General features: G+C 35.3%; 2 protein-coding genes across 2 annotated transcripts; one reads left to right on the top strand and one right to left on the bottom strand.

The window, feature by feature from the left end:
* Positions 1–4,171: 4,171 nt before the first annotated feature.
* On the bottom strand, positions 4,172–4,573 carry LOC137642864 (pleckstrin homology-like domain family A member 1). The gene has a single exon (XM_068375733.1). It carries the CDS (start codon positions 4,571–4,573, stop codon positions 4,172–4,174), a length of 402 nt encoding a protein of 133 aa, XP_068231834.1.
* An 87-nt stretch (positions 4,574–4,660) lies between these two features.
* LOC137642863 (uncharacterized) lies at positions 4,661–5,059 on the top strand. Its single transcript, XM_068375732.1, has one exon. It carries the CDS (start codon positions 4,661–4,663, stop codon positions 5,057–5,059), a length of 399 nt encoding a protein of 132 aa, XP_068231833.1.
* The last annotated feature ends 17,167 nt before the right edge of the window (positions 5,060–22,226 follow it).

Below are 22,226 nucleotides of genomic sequence, written 5' to 3'. Positions count from 1 at the left end.
AATTGTATTATGAACAGATATATTTTGAGAAAGTAGGTGACACTTTTTTCCTTTTTGGAATTTGGAACTGAAAATGGGAGAAGATTCCTTTAAATAATAATAGGGGAAACTGTATAACTTTGAAATTCCATTTGGAATCATTGCGTTGGGAGATGGTTTGGCTGATTCCATCGTTTCACAAAAGAAGAATTTTTTTCTTAGAGAATTTCATGATGATGCAGCGTTAATGGGTGCGTATGCTTTGTTAATGCACGGTCCATTATTTTTATAGCATGGGTAGCCTATCACTAATGAAGCGTTAGTAATTCCATTGAGTTTTCTGACTAATGAATGCAGAGAGAGAGAGAGAGAGAGAGAGAGAGAGAGAGAGAGAGAGAGAGAGAGAGAGAGAGAGAGATTCCTATTCACTCATTGATAGTCAGACCGACAAGCATAAATAGCATGTGGCCCCGGACCAGCGGATTGAAAACTCCGAACGGCATCCGCTATTATCTGTATTTCATCCGTACTCTCTCCAGCGATGAATATACATACATGCACACTTCTCTATGATAAACTACATTTCCATGTTTATTTGTTTTACTTCTGATTACATAATACATTTTTTAAATGGTTGCTTTATTATCCTCTAAACATCGGAGAAAAAAAAATATTCTATTTATTGTGAAGTTATTTTGTATAATTTTCAAAAACTGTGTTTCGTTATATCATTTTACTCTAAATAATAGCAAAGCAGTGTCACATGTGTATAACATCTTTATATTCATTGTAAATTGATTTTGCGATAGCGTAATAACCAAGATACATTACAGTCGTCGAAAGATAATATAATCTTCATTTTCATACCAAAAATCGTGCACCTCTTGATAGCCTTCACGTGACACAATGAAGAATCTGTTGGGTCAAAGTCAGGTCATGAAGTGACGAATGATGGGGAAGGTCACGTACCTCTACACCGTTATGGAAGTCAATAAAATCGTGAGGGAGATTGATGGAGAGAGGAAATACAGTAGACAGAAAGAAGGAAAGATTGGGAGGAGAAGTATCAAGAGATAGACAAACGCAGAGGGAGGTCATGGGAAGACAAAATAATTTATGTAAAATGAAAAAAACTAGCTCCTGTAAAATAAAATCAGAGGATTACGCAATTTTGTTCCTTTTGTCAGTCATTTTCAAACTTAAAGTTCTTGCTGTGACTTTCTATAAGACCTCCATTCGGACATGTGTTGCTCGTATCTCAAAATCCTCTGGTCCATTCCCTGTGCAGCCGATGTGATGGAAGTTTGATAACCTTTTTTTTTTTCTTTTTTTTTTTTTGACGAATTCCTCAATTATGATGAATACAAAATGAATTAGGTATTTTTGAGTAGATGATTATTATCTAAGAAATTTATTCAGTCAAGGATATTTTGTTCTTATTGTCCCGCCAAGGTAACCAGTTAGTTAATCCCGTCTCTTTACAACTACAGCTTTCCTTTCAGGTCTCTGGAATCTCAAAGAATCTAGTATACTAGTTCTACTTCACTTTTAATTTAGCAGATTCTTCTCACTATACAATCTGACAAACATTTCTGAAAATATAGGCACAAGATGATGATAATGATGATGAATATGACGATGATGATGGTGAAATTTGCTATAGAATTAACTGGTCTCGTAAATCATTCAACACTACACTTGCCATGAGGAGAGAGAGAGAGAGAGAGAGAGAGAGAGAGAGAGAGAGAGAGAGAGAGAGAGAGAGAGAGAGAGATAGAAGTTTTATAAATTCTAAACCACGGAAATAGAATAAAATGGGTGATTTTTATTAACTAATATCAAACTAGATAGATTGATTTTCCTAACGTATTATCAACTTCTTAATTATTCAATGGGACGCTTCATCTGACCTATTGAGATCTGCACAAATCTACATTTGAAACCTTCTCTTATTTTCTATTAACAACAAAACTATTTACATATCATTCTCTCTCTCTCTCTCTCTCTCTCTCTCTCTCTCTCTCTCTCTCTCTCTCTCTCTCTCTCTCTCTCTCATCATTTGTTTGAATGAACTGACGCAAAACTCCTCAATATTACTTTTTCTTGGAAGCGAAAAATACCATAACTGAATGAGGGGTCCAGATTTCATAACAAGATCATATATCACAATCGTTAAAGGTGGTTCTTTTGCTTCATTTTCCATTGGATATTCTGGCAGTTTTCATTAATAGATTATCAGGTTTTATATTCCTTTAACATTACATGAACACACATAAGTGTATCTATATCCATTATCTATTCCTTTAACATTACATGAACACACATAAGTGTATCTGTATCCATTATCTATTCCTTTAACATTACATGAACACACATAAGTGTATCTGTATCCATTATCTATTCCTTTAACATTACATGAACACACATAAGTGTATCTATATCCATTATCTATTCCTTTAACATTACATGAACACCCATAAGTGTATCTATATCCATTATCTATTCCTTTAACATTACATGAACACACATAAGTGTATCTATATCCATTATCTATTCCTTTAACATTACATGAACACCCATAAGTGTATCTATATCCATTATCTATTCCTTTAACATTACATGAACACCCATAAGTGTATCTATATCCATTATCTATTCCTTTAACATTACATGAACACACATAAGTGTATCTATATCCATTATTTCCCGCACAAACAAACACACACAGACATACGATCTTGTGCCACTATTAACACATTTTCGGTAATGCGTATTTGGATCGCATACGTAAATCTCTCTCTCTCTCTCTCTCTCTCTCTCTCTCTCTCTCTCTCTCTCTCTCTACTTCATATAATTCTATCATTTAGATTTGAGAAAAAAGTTAATGTAAGCCTGGATGGTTAAACCACGTGTTTGTGTCTGTCTGTTGATCCAAGGTCATTCGAACATCGACCTCTTTATCAGTTGAAGTTTTGTCTCTTTAGAAATAAAAGTCTAAGGAAGTTCATAAGTAAATAAGATTTCTTTCTTTCTGAGGAAGATTCGGTGATAACAAAACCTTTATTTTTAAAGTAATTCAATTGAGGGATTCAAATATGATTCTCTGCAACATCTGCGAAGTAAGAATTTATTGTTGCTTTGATAAAAGTTATTTCTTTTAACGATGAGTCATTAAAAAAGATATTCTTTCTGCTACAAATATCTCCTTGGTTACTAAAACCTCTGACCGTATTTCAAACGAAGCTCTGCAAAATACTCCGAATATAACAACATAGAAATATATATTCCTTTTCACAGGGGCTCATATTTTTCAGTTTTTCTCCCAGCAAAGAAAATAAATCTTGATTTCTACACTTAAGAAGAGAGAGAAAAAAGAAGGGCGCTTTTATTTAGTAGACAAATATCCCAAGTCGTTGTATCATCCAAGTAATAGATAAAACACAAGCTCAGCATAGTAAGGAAATAAAATTTTGTTCACGCTTTTTTCTTCTTTTACTTCAAAGTTTTCTTACTAAAAAAACCGACATTCTGAAAATGGGCCAATGGTATATATATATATATATATATATATATATATATATATATATATATATATATATATATATATATATATATATATATATATATATATATATATATATATATTCATTTGCATTTAATAATGTATAACATTAATAACAATTAATGGATGTAGAATGAATGATAAGTCAATAATGTATCCCTTTACACTTAGAGTTGGGAGATATATTAGTCAAAATGCCCGCGTGTGGGTGTGGATGTGGATGTATTTGTGGGTGAGGGTGTGTGTGTGGTTGTTCGCAGGGGTGTGGGTGTGGCCGTGGGTGTGGGTGTGGTTGTTTGTGTGGATGTGTTTGGGGGTATGAGTGTAAATGTGTTTGTAGGTGTGGGTGTGAGTGTGGGTGTGGCTGTGGGTGCAGGTGTGGGCATGGGTGTGGATGTGTTTGCGGGTGTCTGTCAGTGTGGTGTGGGTGTGGAGGTGTTTGTGGGTGTGGGTGTGAGTGTAGATGTGGTGTGGGTTCAGGTGCAGGCAAGGGTGGTGATGTGTTTGTGGGTGTCAGTGTGGTGTTAGTGTGGGTGTGGATGTGTTTGTGGGTGTGAGTGTGGATGTGTTTGTGTGTGGGTGTCAGTGTAGGTCCAGGATGGGGCATGGGTGTAGATGTGTTTGAGGGTGTCAGTGGGGTGTGGGTATGGATGTGGGTGTGGGGTGGGATGTGGATTTTTTTGTGGGTGTGAGTGTTGGTGTGGGTATGGGTGCAGGTGTGGGCATGGGTATGATGTGTTTGCTGGTGTCGGTGTGGTATGGGTGTGGGTGTGGATTTGGATGTGGATGCAGGTTTGGGCATGAGTATGGGTGCTGATGTGGGTGAGGGTGTGGATGTGTTTTTGGTGTGGGTGTGGATGTGGATATGGGTGTGGGTGTGATGTGTTTGCTGGTGTCAGTGTGGTATTGGTGTGGGTGTGGATTTGGATGTGGATGCAGGTGTGGGCATGAGTATGGGTGCTGATGTGGGTGAGGGTGTGGATGTTTTTTGGGTGTGGGTGTGGATGTGGATGTGGGTGCAGGTGTGGGCATGGGTGTGGATGTAGGTGTGTGTGTGGGTGTGGATGTGGAGACAGGTGTGTGCATGGGTGTGAATGTGTTTGCAGATGTCAGTTTGGTATGTGTGAGGATCTGGGTGTGGGTGTGGATGTGAGTGTGGGGAATGAGTGTGGATGTGTTTGCGAGTATCAGTGTGGCGTGGGTGTGGATGTGTTTGTGGGTGTTGGTGTGGGTGTGGATGTGTTTATGGGTATGGGTGTATATGTAGGTGTGGATGTGGATATTGATGTTTGTGTGGGTGTGGACGTGGATGTGGGTGTGGGTGTGAATGTGTTTGTGGATGTGGGTGTGGGAAAATGGGTGTGGATTTGGGTGTGGATGTGTTTGCGGGTGTCAGTGTGGTGTGGTGTGGATATGTTTGTTGGTATGGGTGGGGATGTAGGTGTGGGCATAGGTGTGGTTGTGAGCGTGGGTGTGGGTGTGGACACATGTAGATGTGGGTGGGGGTGTGGATATTGATGTGGGTGTGGGTGTGAATGTGTTTGCATTTGTGGATTTGGGTGTTGGTATGGGCGTGATTGTGGGTGTGGGTATTGGTGTGGGTGTTTATATGCTTGTTGGTGTGGGTGTGGGTGTGAAAATGTTTGTGTTTGTGGATGTGGGTGTGAGTATGGGCGTGGGTGTTGGTGTGGGTATTGGTGTGGGTGTGGATATGCTTGTTGGTGTGGGTGGGCATGTGGGTGTGGGCGTGGGTGTGGGTGTGTTTGTGGGTGTGGGTGTGCCCGTGGGTGTGGGTGTGCATTAGTAATTGAAACCAGAAAAAGCTTTAACTCTTAAATTTGTTTTGCCTCTGGAATAAAGAAACAAAGGAAAATTCTTATATTAAAATGACTGAAAGTAAGACATGCCCGTGCCCTAGTGACAACTTCTACACACATACACACACACACACACACACACACACACACACATATATATATATATATATATATATCGTAGTGCCCTCTGAAAAACTAAGATAGTTTCTCTTCAGACAGACTGTCCTGCAGATAGTTTTCAGAAGAACAGCAGAAATACATTTATTCTTCTCCATTTACTGTTTAGTGTTGGGAAACTTTCCCAAACGAGTCATTTCAACTCCAATTAACATCAAATCGTTTTATCTGTTGTTAAAAATATTCTGACGCCATTATAATTCGAATAATCTTGCTTTGTGTTCTCTTCATTCTTATTGAACATCAATACAACATGAACTCTGATTGAAGCCACTTTATGTATTTCTGATGTATTTTTGCAGTCTGCTTTCTTATATTTATGCAATCTGCTATCTTATATTATAGGCAAAATGTTGTATGTCATATTTCTGTAGCCGCTTCTCTCTCTCTCTCTCTCTCTCTCTCTCTCTCTCTCTCTCTCTCTCTCTCTCTCTCTCTCTCTCTCTGGAGCGACAAGTAACTGAATTTGATAGCGCCTTGTTGAATTCACAACTTTTTATATCTTGTGATCGGACCTGTGACATAAACAATATATACGAGTTAATTTCTAACTAAGATATACATTTCATTATATAGGCTATAGAGTTAGTGTTTCCCATGTGTCTATGTCTATTCATTTAACGCTTTACATAAGTCTTTGCTCCTCTGGTGTTGTTCAAAATATCATGTTCAGGTTAAAGGTTAACTTGCTAGCGATAAGAGCGCCTTCATACTCTTGTTGGAATCACATGCTCTACTTTATTTTAAATCTGATTATTCCAGCTCCATTTCTTCCGTATTAATTATCTTACTTATTGTATCACACTTATACTTATGGATAATACACACGCTCTCTCTCTCTCTCTCTCTCTCTCTCTCTCTCTCTCTCTCTCTCAATGAGTGATTTTAATTTTCAAAGGATATAGTCAGCAGTTGACTCAATCATAAGAAGCAACTATACCTTATATTTCTTTTGATTAATATCAGACCTGAGTAATATGCAGTCTGATATTCTCATAAACCCTAATGTTAAGTGATTGCAAACAAAAGTTAAAACAAACTAAATTAGATCGCAATAAACTCGAGAAAGAAGGATTGGATTACTTCTTCTGTTTTCAGGAGAGCTGTGATTGCAATCAAATGTCTCGGAGAAATAGAGTTTATATTAGATTTTCCTTCCTTATCTCGAAGAAAGTTACAAGTGAGACACGAGGAAGAGAATACAGTTTTGTAGGAAGACGAAAAGAAGAAGCAGCGAAGGACGTTGAAATAAAGAAGTAATCATATGTAGTATTATTATTATTATCATTATTATTACTCGATAAGTTACTCGCTTAGTTAGAAAAGCAGGAAGCTATAAGCCCAGGGAAAATAGCTCAGCGAGGAAAGGAAACAAGGAACTAAGAGAAGTAATTAACAATCAAAATAAAATTTTTTAAGAACAATAACGTTAAAATAAATATTTCAGATATAAACAATGAAAACTTTAACAAAACAAGGAGAAGAGAAACAAGACAGAACAGAGTGCAAGAGTGTACCCCAAATAAGAGAACTTTAACCCAAGACAGTGGAAGACAGTGGTACAGAGGCTATGGCACTACCCAAGACTAGAGAACAATGGTTTGATTTTGGATTGTCCTTCCCCTAGAAGACCTGCTTACCATAGCTAAAGAGTCTCTTCTACCCTTACCAAGAGGAAACTAGCCTCTGAACGATTACAGTTGAATAATTAACCCTTTTGGTAAAGAAAAATTGTTTAGTAATCTCAGTGATGTCAGGTGTACAAGGACAAAGGAGAACAAGTAAAGAATAGGCCAGACTATTCTGTGATTGTGTATCTGTGTCTGCGTGTGTGTGTGTGTGTGTAAGAAAAGGGAAAATAATCCGCAACCAGAAAGAAAGATTTAATGTAGTACTGTCTAGCGAGGTAAAGGACCCCATAACTCTCTAGCGGTAGAATCTCAACGGGCGGCTGGTGCCCTGGCCAACCTAATACCTACCGAGAACTTATTATATATATATATATATATATATATATATATATATATATATATATATATATATATATATATATATATCTATATATATATATATATATCTATCTATCTATCTATCTATCTATCTATATATATATATATATATATATATATATATATATATATATATATATATATATCACGATTGGGGTCTGAACAAAAATTCATGAACTCCGCTATGCTATGGACACCTATTGACAGTTAAAATATCAAAAATTGCACTTGTTAACTTGCTTGCAATATACCTATTGTATAAGATTTAAAATTATGATCAATAAATGTTGATTTTATAGAATATATAGTTAATGAGTCTTTAAAATCAGTACTATTTAAAGGCAGCTATACTTTCATTTTTTCCGAGCCATGATAATGAAATCGTCCATTATAGGCGACATGAATACCCCAACAACCATCAATAAAGGATATAAGGCCACAAAAAGAACAAATAAACAGCCTTTATGATCTTGAATCCCGACAAATGAAATATATATTAGGAAATATGATAAGGCTGAGATACCAACAAGATTTAATTCGTCATATTTTCTGTGTTTGAACGTTTTTTGTGGTTTCATAGGTTGGCACTCCTGACTGGTGGATGGCTAATGAAGACGGCAGGTGTTGTGATGACGTCACAAGCAAAGAACGCAGAAGACAAAATGGAAATTTTAAACACATTTTCTTTCAACTGTTTTTATTGCCTCAATGAATATCAGTAGTTGAGGATGTTCTTTTGCTCAAGGAAAGAATTGAGAAAATGATATTTCATATCTTGCAAAAGAAAATAACACTGATCAGATTATCAGTATCTGATACTTTCTACCATTTTAGTCAGCGTTGCACAACGTTAACACGTATCCTTTAACCCTTTTTTTCTCTTCTCTCTTCGTCATATTGATATTTTTAGATTTATTTTCTTTGGAATGCCGATATCCATAGTTTCCCTATTGTTTCAATATTCTCTTCACATTTGGGAACTAAAGAAGGAAGCAAATATATCAGAAAGAAAGAAAAAATGAGGATAAGCATCAACAACAAACTCTTGCAAAATAGAAAGAAGAATCAGTAATAAACTGATGCAACAATAAGAAAAGATATATCAACACCTTCGTAAAACAAGATTTGATTCACAATGTTGATAAAAAGAGTTATTATTATTATTATTATTATTATTATTATTATTATTATTATTATTATTATTATTATTATTAACTAAGCTATAACCATAGTTGGATAGTCAGGATGCTAAAAGCCTAAGTTCCCCAACAGGGAAAATAGCCCTGTGTTTTCGCCATGATAGCGAATGTGAAATAGTTAAACGTGTGAAATAGATAATATAGCTGTTTGGAAGAAAGGGAACTACACTAGACAACAGAGTTGGGAGCGAGCGAGAGAAATGTGTTTACAACTAAAAGTATGAAGGGCCCTTTATCCAGAGCGCATTAACCTTTAACCTGAACATCTGGCGAAGAGCGCCTCTATTGGAAAGACTGAAGTCACTGATGTGTGGACATAGGCACTTGGGAAGCAGCAGTGCCCTACATCTCCACCATGATGAATGCATGGCTCATTACGTATAAAGATTTTTTTTTATCTTTTATTATGAAATACACATTTACAATCTAACAGTTTATGACATATACACATCATAGTATATTTACATAAATATTTTTATTTTTATTTTTATATATAGTGTATTTACAAGTGAATTTTTTACTATTCATCTAAATATGTTTTTAAATAAAAAAAATATATCTGTTCGTGAATACTTTTTTTAATCGGAGTTTTCAATCATATTTTATTCACATTAAGCATATTTATCATTCTACTTTTAATATATTTAAGTAATTGCAGGTCAGTACTTATAAATCCCTGCAATAAAATCCGCTCTTATAACCATTACCGTATTTTTTTCACAGAGAGAATACACTGATCGTAGAACAATCTCCAAACTACCACAATACCGCATCGTGTATGTATAACGTTGAGCACAATTATAAAATATGTCATAGTAATAACAACTGTAACCTAAAGGAATCTAAAAACACTAATAAATCATTGCGTTATTCATAGTCAGCCAAATATATTTAATATCAATAACCTGTTGTGCTTGTATTGATACCAACTCGCATAACATATCGTTCATGTCACCAGGTTTCATCACAACAAATAAATAGTAAATTGAAATCTGTTGTGTCAAATAGGCTAACTATCAGTTGTTAGAGAGAGAGAGAGAGAGAGAGAGAGAGAGAGAGAGAGAGAGACTACACTCTGTGAGGAAAGGAAATCAGGAAACAAATAAAATAAGAAAGAAATAATGAATGACTGATATAGAATATTATAAGATCCATGTCAATGATAAAATAGATCCGTTCTATATAAACTATAAAAAAGACTTGTGTTAACCTGTGTGGCAAAGTTAGTCGATATATCTGCCTGGTTAGGAAGATCGTTCCCCAGTCTGGTCACAGCTGGAATAAAATTTTTAGAATACAGTGTAGCGTTGAGCCTTATGGTGGAGAAGGCAGGACTATTAGAATCAATATCATACCTAGAATTACATGTCTGATGGTAATGTTTGGGAAGATTTGAATGCAAAGGATGGTCAGATTTATGAATTGTTCATGCATCATGTATAAAGTACTAACTGAACGAGTGTGACGGGCCGAGAGAGAGTTTTGAACTCAAAGGCAGGATGCAATCAACTGAGTTGTATTATTAAAGAACACTCTCCTTTATATACAAAACCTCAAGGCAACAGGAAAATACAAGTTTGAGGAATTGACAATGTTACAGAGGAAAACAGCAGACATGAATTTTCATGTTCGTTTTAGTGCGAGGGAAGAGCGAAGATACAAGCATAATATATACAAAAGGAATTATGTACAATTGTGTGACACACGGTTGGTACAACAGTGACAGAGATTAATATCAAGATCAGAAATAAGAAATTTATTAGACCGTAAGTTCCTGTCCAACAAATTAAGATTGGAATCGGTAGTTGAAGACCAGACAGGAGAACAATACTAGAACCAAGGCAGAATGAAAGACTTAAAACACTTCTTCGGAATAGATTGATCACCGAAAATCTTAAAAGATTTCCAATAAACCAATTTTATGTGCAATTGATGAAAAAATAGACCAAATGTGTTTATCAAAAGCATATTTCCTATGAAGACTCACTTCTAAACTTTCATATATCTTGTATATTGTTAAAAAAAAAAAATAAAAAAAAGCACGCTCAATGCAGGAATATGGATGATAAGGAGCCAATGTCCTCGATAGACTTACAATCATACTTTGTGTTTGGTTAGGATTCAACTTCATGCTCCATAATCTCGCTGAATCTCTAATATGGGTTTCAGCAACCATTATTCTACATTCAGGAGATGAAGTTGATGCAAAAATAATTGCTTTTGTTAACTGACTGTAAAGATTTCGTTGTTCTTTATCAATAGTCCGCTTGACTTTTGTTTATAAAAGAAGAAGAAGAAGAAGAAGAAAAGAAGACGAAAATTCTTAGCCTTCTCTCCTCGTAAATGCAAAGGAGTAAGACCTATAGGTGAAGGGTCCCTTGCTAGGAAGGCATAGATTAATAATCGGCGCCTGATCTTCTTCCTACCTAAGCTAGGACCAGGGAAGGCAAGGCAATGCCCGTTTGAGATTGAGGAGGGAAATGGATGGAGAAGGAAGAGGACCGAAGAAATGGTCACAAACAGAAGGGAGGAGGAGGGGAAGGAGTAAGAGAAGGAAGAGGAGGAGGAGGAGGAAGAGAAGTAGAAGGAAGAAGAGGGAGAGGAGAGGTATATTTTCCTATGGGTCTGGCCCCATGTGTGTTCTGTGTTCATTTCAAAGACAGCCGAAATGTAGTAACGAAAACGCGGTCTTGATTGGTCAATTTGAGAGGACAAGATTAAGGGCAGACTCAATGAAATACTTTACCGGGTGAATGGAAAATTGTTTATGGACAAAATAAAAGATGTTTATGTACCTGAAATGGTCCCACTAAAAAGACTTTTAAATTCGAATCTCTCTCTCTCTCTCTCTCTCTCTCTCTCTCTCTCTCTCTCTGCGTGGTAGCAGTTCCTTCCTTCCTCTCTTCAACCATTATGGGAAATTCCTGGGGGTTTATTTATATTACCTGGGAAATTACGATTATTCTGTTGATGATTTGGCGATATAAAACCGCAGGTGTATTCATCAACTAGTGTTGTTTTCTGTAGTTCATATTTTCCCAATTTGTAAATTGTCTTATTTATTGTTTATGTGGTTTCATATGGTCCTCTATCTGATGAAAAATTATGGTAATCCACGAAGTTTTTGATATAATGGGGGAAAATACATCTTGGTGGTAAATTAAGAGAGAGAGAGAGAGAGAGAGAGAGAGAGAGAGAGAGAGAGAGAGAGCTTTGCAGGGTACAAGACACACATGATAAAATGAGAAAAGGGGAATGTATGGGTTAGAGAATATTGGTTACAAAGGGAAAAGAGAATAGATCTGATAATTGTACCATCGCCATATTTCAAAAAGTATCGAGAAGGAAAAAGGGAGAGTTTTCGGAAGAGATTTTAGAGGAAGATTTACGTCAGTTGTTTGAATATAATATTATTATTATTATTATTATTATTATTATTATTATTATTATTATTATTATTATTATTATTATTGTTGTTGTTGTTGTTGTTGTTGTTATTAGTGACACCTCTCTGTGCATGAGCAAGGGATGTAATATTAAGATAATATCAAAAGTAATATTAAAAACATTACATACTGTCAGCAAAACTCTATCTGTGATTGGATGGATGATCAAGTCTCTGTAAAACTTAGCTTCCTAAATGCAAATAGTATTGTTATCTCTCTCTTATCTTCAAAATCAAGGGTCTGACAAGTTTTCTGTCAATTTCATAACAGGTTTTTTTTTACTTCCAGGGGGAAACGTTACTTGCCTTGCTACACTCATTCAGGAGTTCTATTACTAGAGAAGATAAAAGGGACAAAACGTAATTATATTCTTCTAGAAGCACTCTAAACGTTGTAGAGGTTGTCTGAGCAAAGATCTGGCAGTTTTATATTTGGTTATTCTACTTTTCTAATGTATTGTTTACCTAACCATTTCAATTCTAAACTAGAATACTTTGAGCCACTTTGTTTCTCCATCCAGTATTCCAGCTAGACTTTGATAATGATTATTGATATGTGTTATTCCATCTTACTCTGTCAGAAGGAGTAAATGTTTATGGTACAGATTTAAGTATCTTTTTGCAAGGAAAAGCTGATGATTTTTAAAGTATTATTCAACACTGAAGTGATGTTATTTTAGATTATAAATTATAATAACACCAATAAGATATGATAAATGAGGGAGGAAATAACAAAACATTAAATGAATTTCCACAGGTGAGGCTTTCTGTTTTTATATCTGACATTTGATTAACTCTTTACATTAATTATTATTATTAGAGATTTGTATAGGTTAATAAAAAAGCACTTTCATCTAATCTTATGCTCCGTGAAGCATGATTATCATATTAATTATAACGGTAATGACTTCATTAATGACATACTAATAAGTAAAAGAACATCCTTTTTGGGAAATGAACATTCATTGGAGCGATAATAAGATAATATCTGATAATCTGATAAAAATGTTTCTGAATACTTCCTCAATATCATAGGTCGTTTTGATTCATGCATATATCATATTTCTGACATATAATGTTCGAACACAATTTTCTCCAAATGTTAACCCTTTTTCCCACTTTTTTAAGTAAAAGGGGGTTGGCAAGACCTGGTATATCAATTAACCATTTTTATATGCATAATTTGATATAAAAACATTAATCAACAACATTACAAAAAAAGGAAAACAATATTAATGTGTGTAATTATATAATCTCTATTACTATTGCATATAATATATTCATGTGGTCTAGTTAATGTAGCCAATCTGGAACACTCGGTTTCAGGCTATTATTTAACCAATCTATGTAACAGATATTATGATATCTGGAATCTGGAATACTTCCCATAGTCCTCCCGTATTTCCTTGGGGGGTGGGGGGTGTGGTGTGGGGGGTGGGGGGTGTGGGGTGGGGTTCCTCAATCAAAAGAAGGCTACACTGTCTTCATAAGCATTTGGATGCATTTGATTAAAAGAAGAAGAAGAAGAAGAAGAAGAAGAAGAAGAAGAAGAACTAGTTATCAGTCTTCGTTAACAATCCAGATGAGGTCAATGTTGCTTCCAAAAACAGTATTTACGACATTGCTCGTTAGAAATAAACAAAAATTCATTAGTGTTTTGAATCATGGAATCTAATTATGCAAAATCCTCTCTTGCATAACATAAAAGTGACATCATAAATCCTACAGATTTAATTACTAGCTGAATCATTTACTGCAAAGAAAGAAAAATTATAATCTCTTGCTATTGAATGGAAAATAACATCACCCATAAAAGAAAACTTTAAAACTCCTGATCCATATTTCCTTGGGGGGGGGGATCATTTATCTTTACGAATTTAATCTTTTAATCTCTGATTACGAATTGATGTTACCCAGGAAACAAAGGTTAGAGAGAAACAGAGAGAGAGAGAGAGAGAGAGAGAGAGAGAGAGAGAGAGAGAGTGTCCATTACTAGTTGGAGGATATAATCCCTCATTTATAAAGTAGTTCTGTGTCTAATTAGCATAACGTCAAAGACAGTTGGATGCAGAATGTATACGTCTGAGATTAATTCCCAGCAGCACTTCAAGAATGAATAATCAATAGAAATACCACTGAAATTTTTGAATGATGAATCATAATGAAAAATAGGCAACATAGACTCCCCCTTCCTTCATCCAGGAATCGAACGCAGTCGCTCTCGATGGAGGATTAAGGGGGGGGGGGGGGGAACTGTGCTTCACTCTCTTTAATTATATATTTTCTATTTTTATAATTTGCGAGACTTGGAATCCGTTTTAGCTGTTTCACACAAATCTTATTTTATACCTTTTTTGTTTAATCTTATTTATATTAATATTTTCAAGCAACAGATTTAGATTATAATTGAAATGAAAATAACGAATCCAGTAATGTATATATTATCCTATCTCCCTAAACAGAAGTATTTTCAAGTTTAAATCTTCCACCTCTCAAATATGATAACAACAGATCCTAATAATCGCTATCAATATTTTGATTGTATCAATTCATATTATTGTTATTCACCGATGATAATTGGATTATGAATTCAGTTACAATTATGATACCACACAATTATACCATTAACCTTTTATACGAAATTCTCCAAAATGTCCTTTGTGTCATTTGGAATGTGTTTGCCCTGATGTGTCAAGAAGCAGTTTATTGTGTTCATTGAACCATTTTGATGAGCGCCGCAAGAGAAGCTATGTATTAGCATTATTGTTATTATTATTATTATTATTATTATTATTACTAGTCAAGCTACAACCCTAGTTGGAAAAGCAGGATGCTATAAGCCCAGTGAGGAAAGGAAACAGGGAAATTTCAAGTTTGGTCCAACAACAAAAGGAGAAGAAGAAGATTCAGTTGTTCATAAATATTTTTAATGCAAAACCCGAGGGTCTAGTGGCAGCGACACCCAATCCTCCATCGAAAGAGACTAAGTTCGATTCCAGGATGAAGGAAGCTGGAATCTGCATTGCTTATTTTTCATTATGATTCATCGTTCATGAATTTCATTGGTATTTCTATTCATTATCCATTCTTGAAGTGCTGCTGGGAATTAATCTTAGTAGACGTATACATTTTGCATCAAGCTGTCTGTAACGTTATGATAATTTGACATAGAGATGGTTCGTAAATGCATCTCTCTCTCTCTCTCTCTCTCTCTCTCTCTCTCTCTCTCTCTCTCAAATAAGATTAGATATACCATGTGAGTCCGGAAAGAATACTCAAGGCTTAAAACATTCCGGCAATTGTTATCTCAACGGGTGTCAATGACTCCGTTATGCTAATCACTATTGTCATTCACAAATATTATCCTAATTATGGAAAGAAATGGGTTTTTCTTTTTAAAATACCTTAATCATTGATCTATGAACTCAGCCTGATGGTTAGGAATTGTTACGCGACCGAATTCTTATGCTCTTTTTATTAACTGGAATCAAGTTGATATTACAAATATTTGCGAAAAGGCCGAAGCAGTTGGAAAAAAATAGATAGCAATCGCAGAGAGAGAGAGAGAGAGAGAGAGAGAGAGAGAGAGAGAGAGAGTAAACAACTATTAAAAGAAAAGGAAATTCTGATCTTTAATGTAAGAAATTAGGGACAGAGAAGTTGCAAATCTCCTTCGGGTGTCGCTGTGTTTGAGAAGGCGGACAACCTCAAGGACACCTCTTACTGAGCCTATTATAAAATTCCTATTCCAAAATAATAAGCCTACTAAGACTCTTGCAAAACATGATTACAATGAGGGCTTAACTCTTGGCCTAAATGACACTAATGTCTTTATTTGTGAGTTAACAAAATAACAAGGGAATAGTTTATAACGTTGCTCTTCGACTTCTCCTTTGAATAACACCAAACAAGAAACTTTTGGACGCTCGATCGTTAGGAAGGCTTGTCCCAAAAGCGTCTTTTGATTAGGCGAATGAACGTTGCATGAATAGCAAACTAGAGTTTTTCTTTATAGCACTTGGAAGCTAAATTATACTCCACAATGCAAATCTGCTGTATACCGTAAGATGTCTACCAGCCTTTTCACAGTCTATGTAAACTTAAAAGTATAATTTTTTTATGTTTTATGTAACTAATATATGCTATTTTTCTTCTGCCAACAAAGGTATTTTCTTCGTAAAGCAATTTCATAGCTTTTATTCAACAATTGTATCAGACAAAATGCCGGAAGCAAAACGAGTCTAACAGCCAGTTCACTAGTCACAATAATTGCCGGTCTTATTTGATGACTTGGGCCTTAACAGGGTTAATTAATGACTCTTTATATGAAAACATCACTTTTAATTGTACTAAAACTTATATGGATAGCTTTGCAAGACTAGTATTTTGAATAGGAATTCAAATAGACCTTTCGGGCTAAACTCGCTCGGTTTCAGGCAAAATCATAAATCACTTTTGAAAAAGCAAAATATTTTACTATGATAACAAAAGTGTCAAATTAAAAAAAAAAACTGGTTTTATTAAAAAAGACCTGAAAATGTCCTCATCCCAAAACGATCGAAGAAAAGTTTTATATTTAGTTTCATTTCGTCTGAAGGAAACAGAAGACAAATCCTTGGATGATCAAATGACAAAAGAATTGATGCTAAATCATCCCCACCTTTCCAGGGAGCAAATCATCCTGGAAAGAGAGATACCTTCAGAGGCTGAGCCCAGAATCTCTGTCTCTCCACCGAAAACGTTGCAATTCACTCTATTTACAAAACGATCTCTGCTTGCAGATATTATTAGAGATCTAACAAAAGAGACCCAACAAATTTGGTTGCAGTAATTTTTTTTCAAGTCAACAGTGTTCTCATAAAGTGTTAATGAAATGAAATGAAATTGTCATCTGATTATTATTTTTATTATTATTATTATTATTATTATTATTATTATTATTATTATTATTATTATTATTAGCCAAGCTACAACCCCAGTTGGAAACGCAAAATGCTATAAGCCCAAGGGATCCAATAGGGAAAAATAGCCCAGTAAGGAAAGGAAATAAGGAAATGAATAAATGTTGAGAACAAGTTAACAATAAATCATTCTAAAACAGTAACAACGTCAAAACTGATATCTTATATAAGCTATAAAAAGACTCATGTCAGCCTGGTCAACATAGAAACATTTGCTCCAACTTTGAAATTTTGAAGTTCTACTGATTCAACTACCCGATTAGGAAGATCTTTCCACAACTTGGTAACAGCTGGAATAAATCTTCTAGAAAACTGTGTAGTATTGAGCCTCATGATGGAGAAGGCCTGGCTATTAGAATTAACTGCCTGCCTAGTATTACGAACAGGATAAAATTGTCCAAGGAGATCTGAATGTAAAGGATGGTAAGAGTTATGAAAAATCTTATGCAACATGCATAATGAACTAATTGAACAACGGTGCCAAAGATTAATATCTTGATCAGGAATAAGAAGTTTAATAGACTGTAAGTTTCTCTCCAACAAAAATAAGATTAGAATTAGCAGCTGAACACCAGACAGGAGAACAATACTCAAAACAGGGTAGAATGAAAGAATTAAAACACTTCTTCAGAATAGATTGATCACCGAAAATCTTGTAAGACTTTCTCAATAATCCAATTTTTTGTGCAATTGAAGAAGAAACTAACCTAACGTGTTTCTCAAAACTAAATATATATATATATATATATATATATGTATATATATGTGCGTGTATATATATATATATATATGTATATATATATATATGTATATATATATATATATATATATATGTGTGTGTGTGTGTGTGTGTGTGTTTGTGTTTGTGTGTGTGTGTCTGCTTATTGACTGCTTCTTAAAATTGGTTTTACAGCATTAATCTTAATATTATCTAATGTCTATAACGATTGACATTGAATCTGACAAACGGAGATTCAAAGTGAGTATAGTCAAAGGAAAAAAGAAATATATTCAGAATCCATTAAATTGCAAAGGATAAATTATAGAGAAATTAAAATTCCTCTTATCAGTATTACCCAGATGTTCTTGCATAACCTTATCGACTTATTTACTTTAAACTTCAGCAATCATATTTTACTTCTCTTCCATTTTTTTTGTAAAAATTGTTTATAGTTTATGTAGGAAATATTTTATTTCAATGTTGTTACTGCTCTTAAAATATCTTATTTTTCCTTCTTTCCTTTCCTCACTGGGCTATTTTCCCTGTTGTGCCCCCTGGGCTTTTAGCATCATGCTTTTCCAACTAGTGTAGCTTAGCAAGAAATAATAATAATAATAATAATAATAATAATAATAATAATAATAATAATCATCATCATTCAGAGAGAGAGAGAGAGAGAGAGAGAGAGAGAGAGAGAGAGAGAGAGACTTTTCTTAGAATTCTCTTCTTTGAAAGTTATTACATTTTGATCTTTTACTTTGGATGAAATCAAACAGAAAATCATCAAAGTCAAAATCATTTTGGAAGAGACCAAATCCTCTTAAATGTTCTCAGGAAAATATTTTTGATTCAGAGCAGAGTTTCTGGCAATGTAATTAAGTCTGGACATAAGAATACACTTTGCAGTGGTATGGAGGAGTTATCATTGGGCGCTCTCTAGTAAATTGTTTGTTTGAGGAAATGTTGTAACATTTTCGTTTCTAGTTTCATTAATTATTGGAGCTTTAATCAAATATGGCCAAATTCATTGAAGTAGTCACCTTCTATGTCCTGCGAGAGGCTTTTGTTCCAGCCTTTCCATTCCCCAAGAATCTTTAAGGATTGAACCACTGGATACATATTCCCTTCTACACAATAGCTTCTACCAACCACAGTCGACTATCTACCAAGTTTATGAATAACTGTAACCGAGGTTGACAGAAGGTCAAAGGAGTTTACTGGCGCTATCTCCTAAATCCTTCTACCTCTTCCTGTGCTTGAACATAGAAACCCTCTGGGTGGTGAAGGGAGAATTATGACCAAAATGTGAGAGAGAGAGAGAGAGAGAGAGAGAGAGAGAGAGAGAGAGAGAGAGCGGAATTAAGTGTATTTTGATTTTGCAATATAAGCCGGCAAGTTACACGGTCGTTTCAATAGTGTGGGCCTACACTATGTCTAACCAATAAGAATACATACCCAAAATGCTCACAGGCCTATAAAAAGGGTTGTGTTTCTCGAATCAGTCATTACATAGAATATTGCCTAAAGGAGTAACGGGGATATTGTTTTCCGATGTTGTTATAGGAATCATATTACAATATTCAAGCTGAATTTCTTATCAGTTCATGAGGGGCAAAATCTTCCTCGTATTCGTTAACAAGTGAACATCGACATTTGTTTATGTTTGAAAAAAGATATCCCGACTTTCTTTTGTCTTGTCACTTATCCTCCAAATGTTCCTTTGTGGTCGCGAGAGGGCTATCATATGTCCTTCGTCCTTGGAGAGGCGAGAGCGAGGTGGTTTGAGGGCGTCTAGGGAGGGAGGGATTTGGTGCGAAGGACAAGAAACTGACCCCCTCCTTCCTTCCTTCCTTTTACATCATTTGGACCATCTCTCTCTCTCTCTCTCTCTCTCTCTCTCTCTCTCTCTCTCTTACCACCCAGATCCCCAAGTCTTGTCTTTTCCACATCAAGTCTATTTGGACACTTTTTAAATCAGGAAAATTCGTGCTCTGGATATTGCCATGTTTGGGAGTTTAAATGCATGAGTATCAGACTGTTTCCTTTCCTGATATTGTTACACTAAAAACATTTCGTGGTGGAGAGAGAGAGAGAGAGAGAGAGAGAGAGAGAGAGAGAGAGAGATGAACCAAGAACATATAGGATAATGAATAAATACGGACATGAAATCAAATAAAAATGAAACTCTTCCCTTATGCCTGATTTCCATCGGCACCGAAATCAACGAAAAGAAAAATCACGAGAAATGTCAATTGTTTCTCATTAATTTTTCATCCTCTAAACAATATTCATTATTACTAGCATTGATGCTGATGTTAATTACTTCCTACTCTCAATATATCCTTTCATACAAACACAGGGGAATTAAAAGTACCTTCACTTGTATAATTAGTTTCAAAACAAAAAACAGTTAAAAATCTCTCGTAGGAAAATCCTTGCGAAAAAAAAAGAAACATCTTCCCCATTAATATAAATAGTGAGAGATTGTTTTGCAGACCGTGTTGCATTATGTACTTCGTTGTGTGATTCTCTTGCTGGAAAAAAGAGTTTTTAATGCTTAATCAGTTTAGAGAGAGAGAGAGAGAGAGAGAGAGAGAGAGAGAGAGAGAGAGAGAGAGATAGAGAGAGAGAGAGAAAGTTAATAAAGAGCGCATTTTGACTCACTTGCAAGGGAAACAGCACTCCAAATCTTGCCAGCATATGAAACGGGGGAAAAGTAGCCAATCAACGCTATATATTTTTTTTATGGTTTCAATTTTCTATAATATTTTTTAGGCAGAGAAACGCACAATTATATAATGCTAGATCAGATATCAATTAATAAAAGAATGAAACTAATTCTGTTTTTTGAAGGTATTACACACCCAGATTAGATTGGACTTTTCGGGTTCAAATGGATTCCTGGTTCAAATGAAATTCCTGGAAGGTCAATCTGGTTCAAAGGAAGGAAGAAGCGAGTCCTGACCTCGTTTAGGAAAAGGAATTGCCTTGGAAATAGGTCAGTTCTATTTCTTTTTTTTTTGTGGGGGGAGGGGGAAAGAATAGATGGGATTTTTCTTTTGTTTTTCTCTGGTCTCAGGGGGAAGTTGGTGACAAAATGTTAAATGGTATTGACTCTCCTTTCCAGTTGTTGTTGCTGGATGATGCTTTGAACTCTATTTATGAATGAAGCCTCGAACAGCATATTATGAGTATTGGGGATTCAGATTTTTTTTTCACCTTGAAACCTTTAACCCCATTTTTCAGTACGTGGGGAATATTCATTTTGAAATCATGTAATTCAGATTACAGAATGATTACAATAAAGATAGATTTTTTTCATGAGAGAGAGAGAGAGAGAGAGAGAGAGAGAGAGAGAGAGAGAGAGATGACAAAACTCCACCTAACTTCTCACTAATGATTATTATTAGCAAGAGAAATATGATTACGTGGAAGCTGCAATCTCAGTTGAAAAATGATTAAAAGGAATTATGAAAAAGAGAAAGAATCAAGTTGCCAATATCAGTTCAGAGTTAGATGTGAGTAAAAAGTTTCTCTTTTGGGAATAAGAACTGTTCTCTACGAGTAATACTCGCTATTCTTCTTCTCTAATGGGGCACATTATAACAAATCCTCACAGGTTGTTGTTACCCAAAATGTTATGCGTTACTCAGACCATTGTGTGATCCTCCTGTTGGAAGAAATGAGTCTGAATCTAATTCTGCTTAGCCTTTGATACTCACCGTAAAGAGAGAGAGAGAGAGAGAGAGAGAGAGAGAGAGGAGAGAGAGAGAGAGAGATTGGGGGGGGGGTTAATCATCTGCTCCCTAGTTTAAAGTTCGGTTATCACAAAGACCTTGGAGAGTGTGAAGCTCTTCTTACAATTTTCAATGAAGTACATGAATAATCCCTTGACTGCAGCCTTGATTTTAATGCTGCCTTTGGCTGTGTTAATCACAAGGCCTTTGTTTACAAACTTTAATAGATGGCCATAGAAATCTCTTTCCTTTATATCATTATTGGCTTTTAATTAACAGAGGGATTCCATAGTACAATCTCATTAATTCCAGGATTTAAACCTTTCGTAGACGACATGAGAAACAAATATCTATCATATTTCAAAAACTGTTTGAGGAAGTCAGTGACAATGGTATTGTAATCTGTCAATGTCCCTTCTGGGAGTTGTAGTCTTTTCTTTACTCTCTCTCTCTCTCTCTCTCTCTCTCTCTCTCTCTCTCTCTCTCTCTCTCGTCTGCTAAGACTATTTTGTCATCTACTGCCTCTCGCAGTAGACTCCTAAGGTTTCTTTCCTGTTCTTAGACACTGAATCTTATGATGGGGTTGCCAAGCCCAATGCCATAGAGCCATAGACAACTA

Source organism: Palaemon carinicauda, chromosome 6 (assembly GCF_036898095.1).
Source record: "Palaemon carinicauda isolate YSFRI2023 chromosome 6, ASM3689809v2, whole genome shotgun sequence".
NCBI lineage: Eukaryota > Metazoa > Arthropoda > Malacostraca > Decapoda > Palaemonidae > Palaemon > Palaemon carinicauda.
Note: the sequence above shows the minus strand (reverse complement) of the source record. Positions and strands in the feature narration are given on the sequence as shown.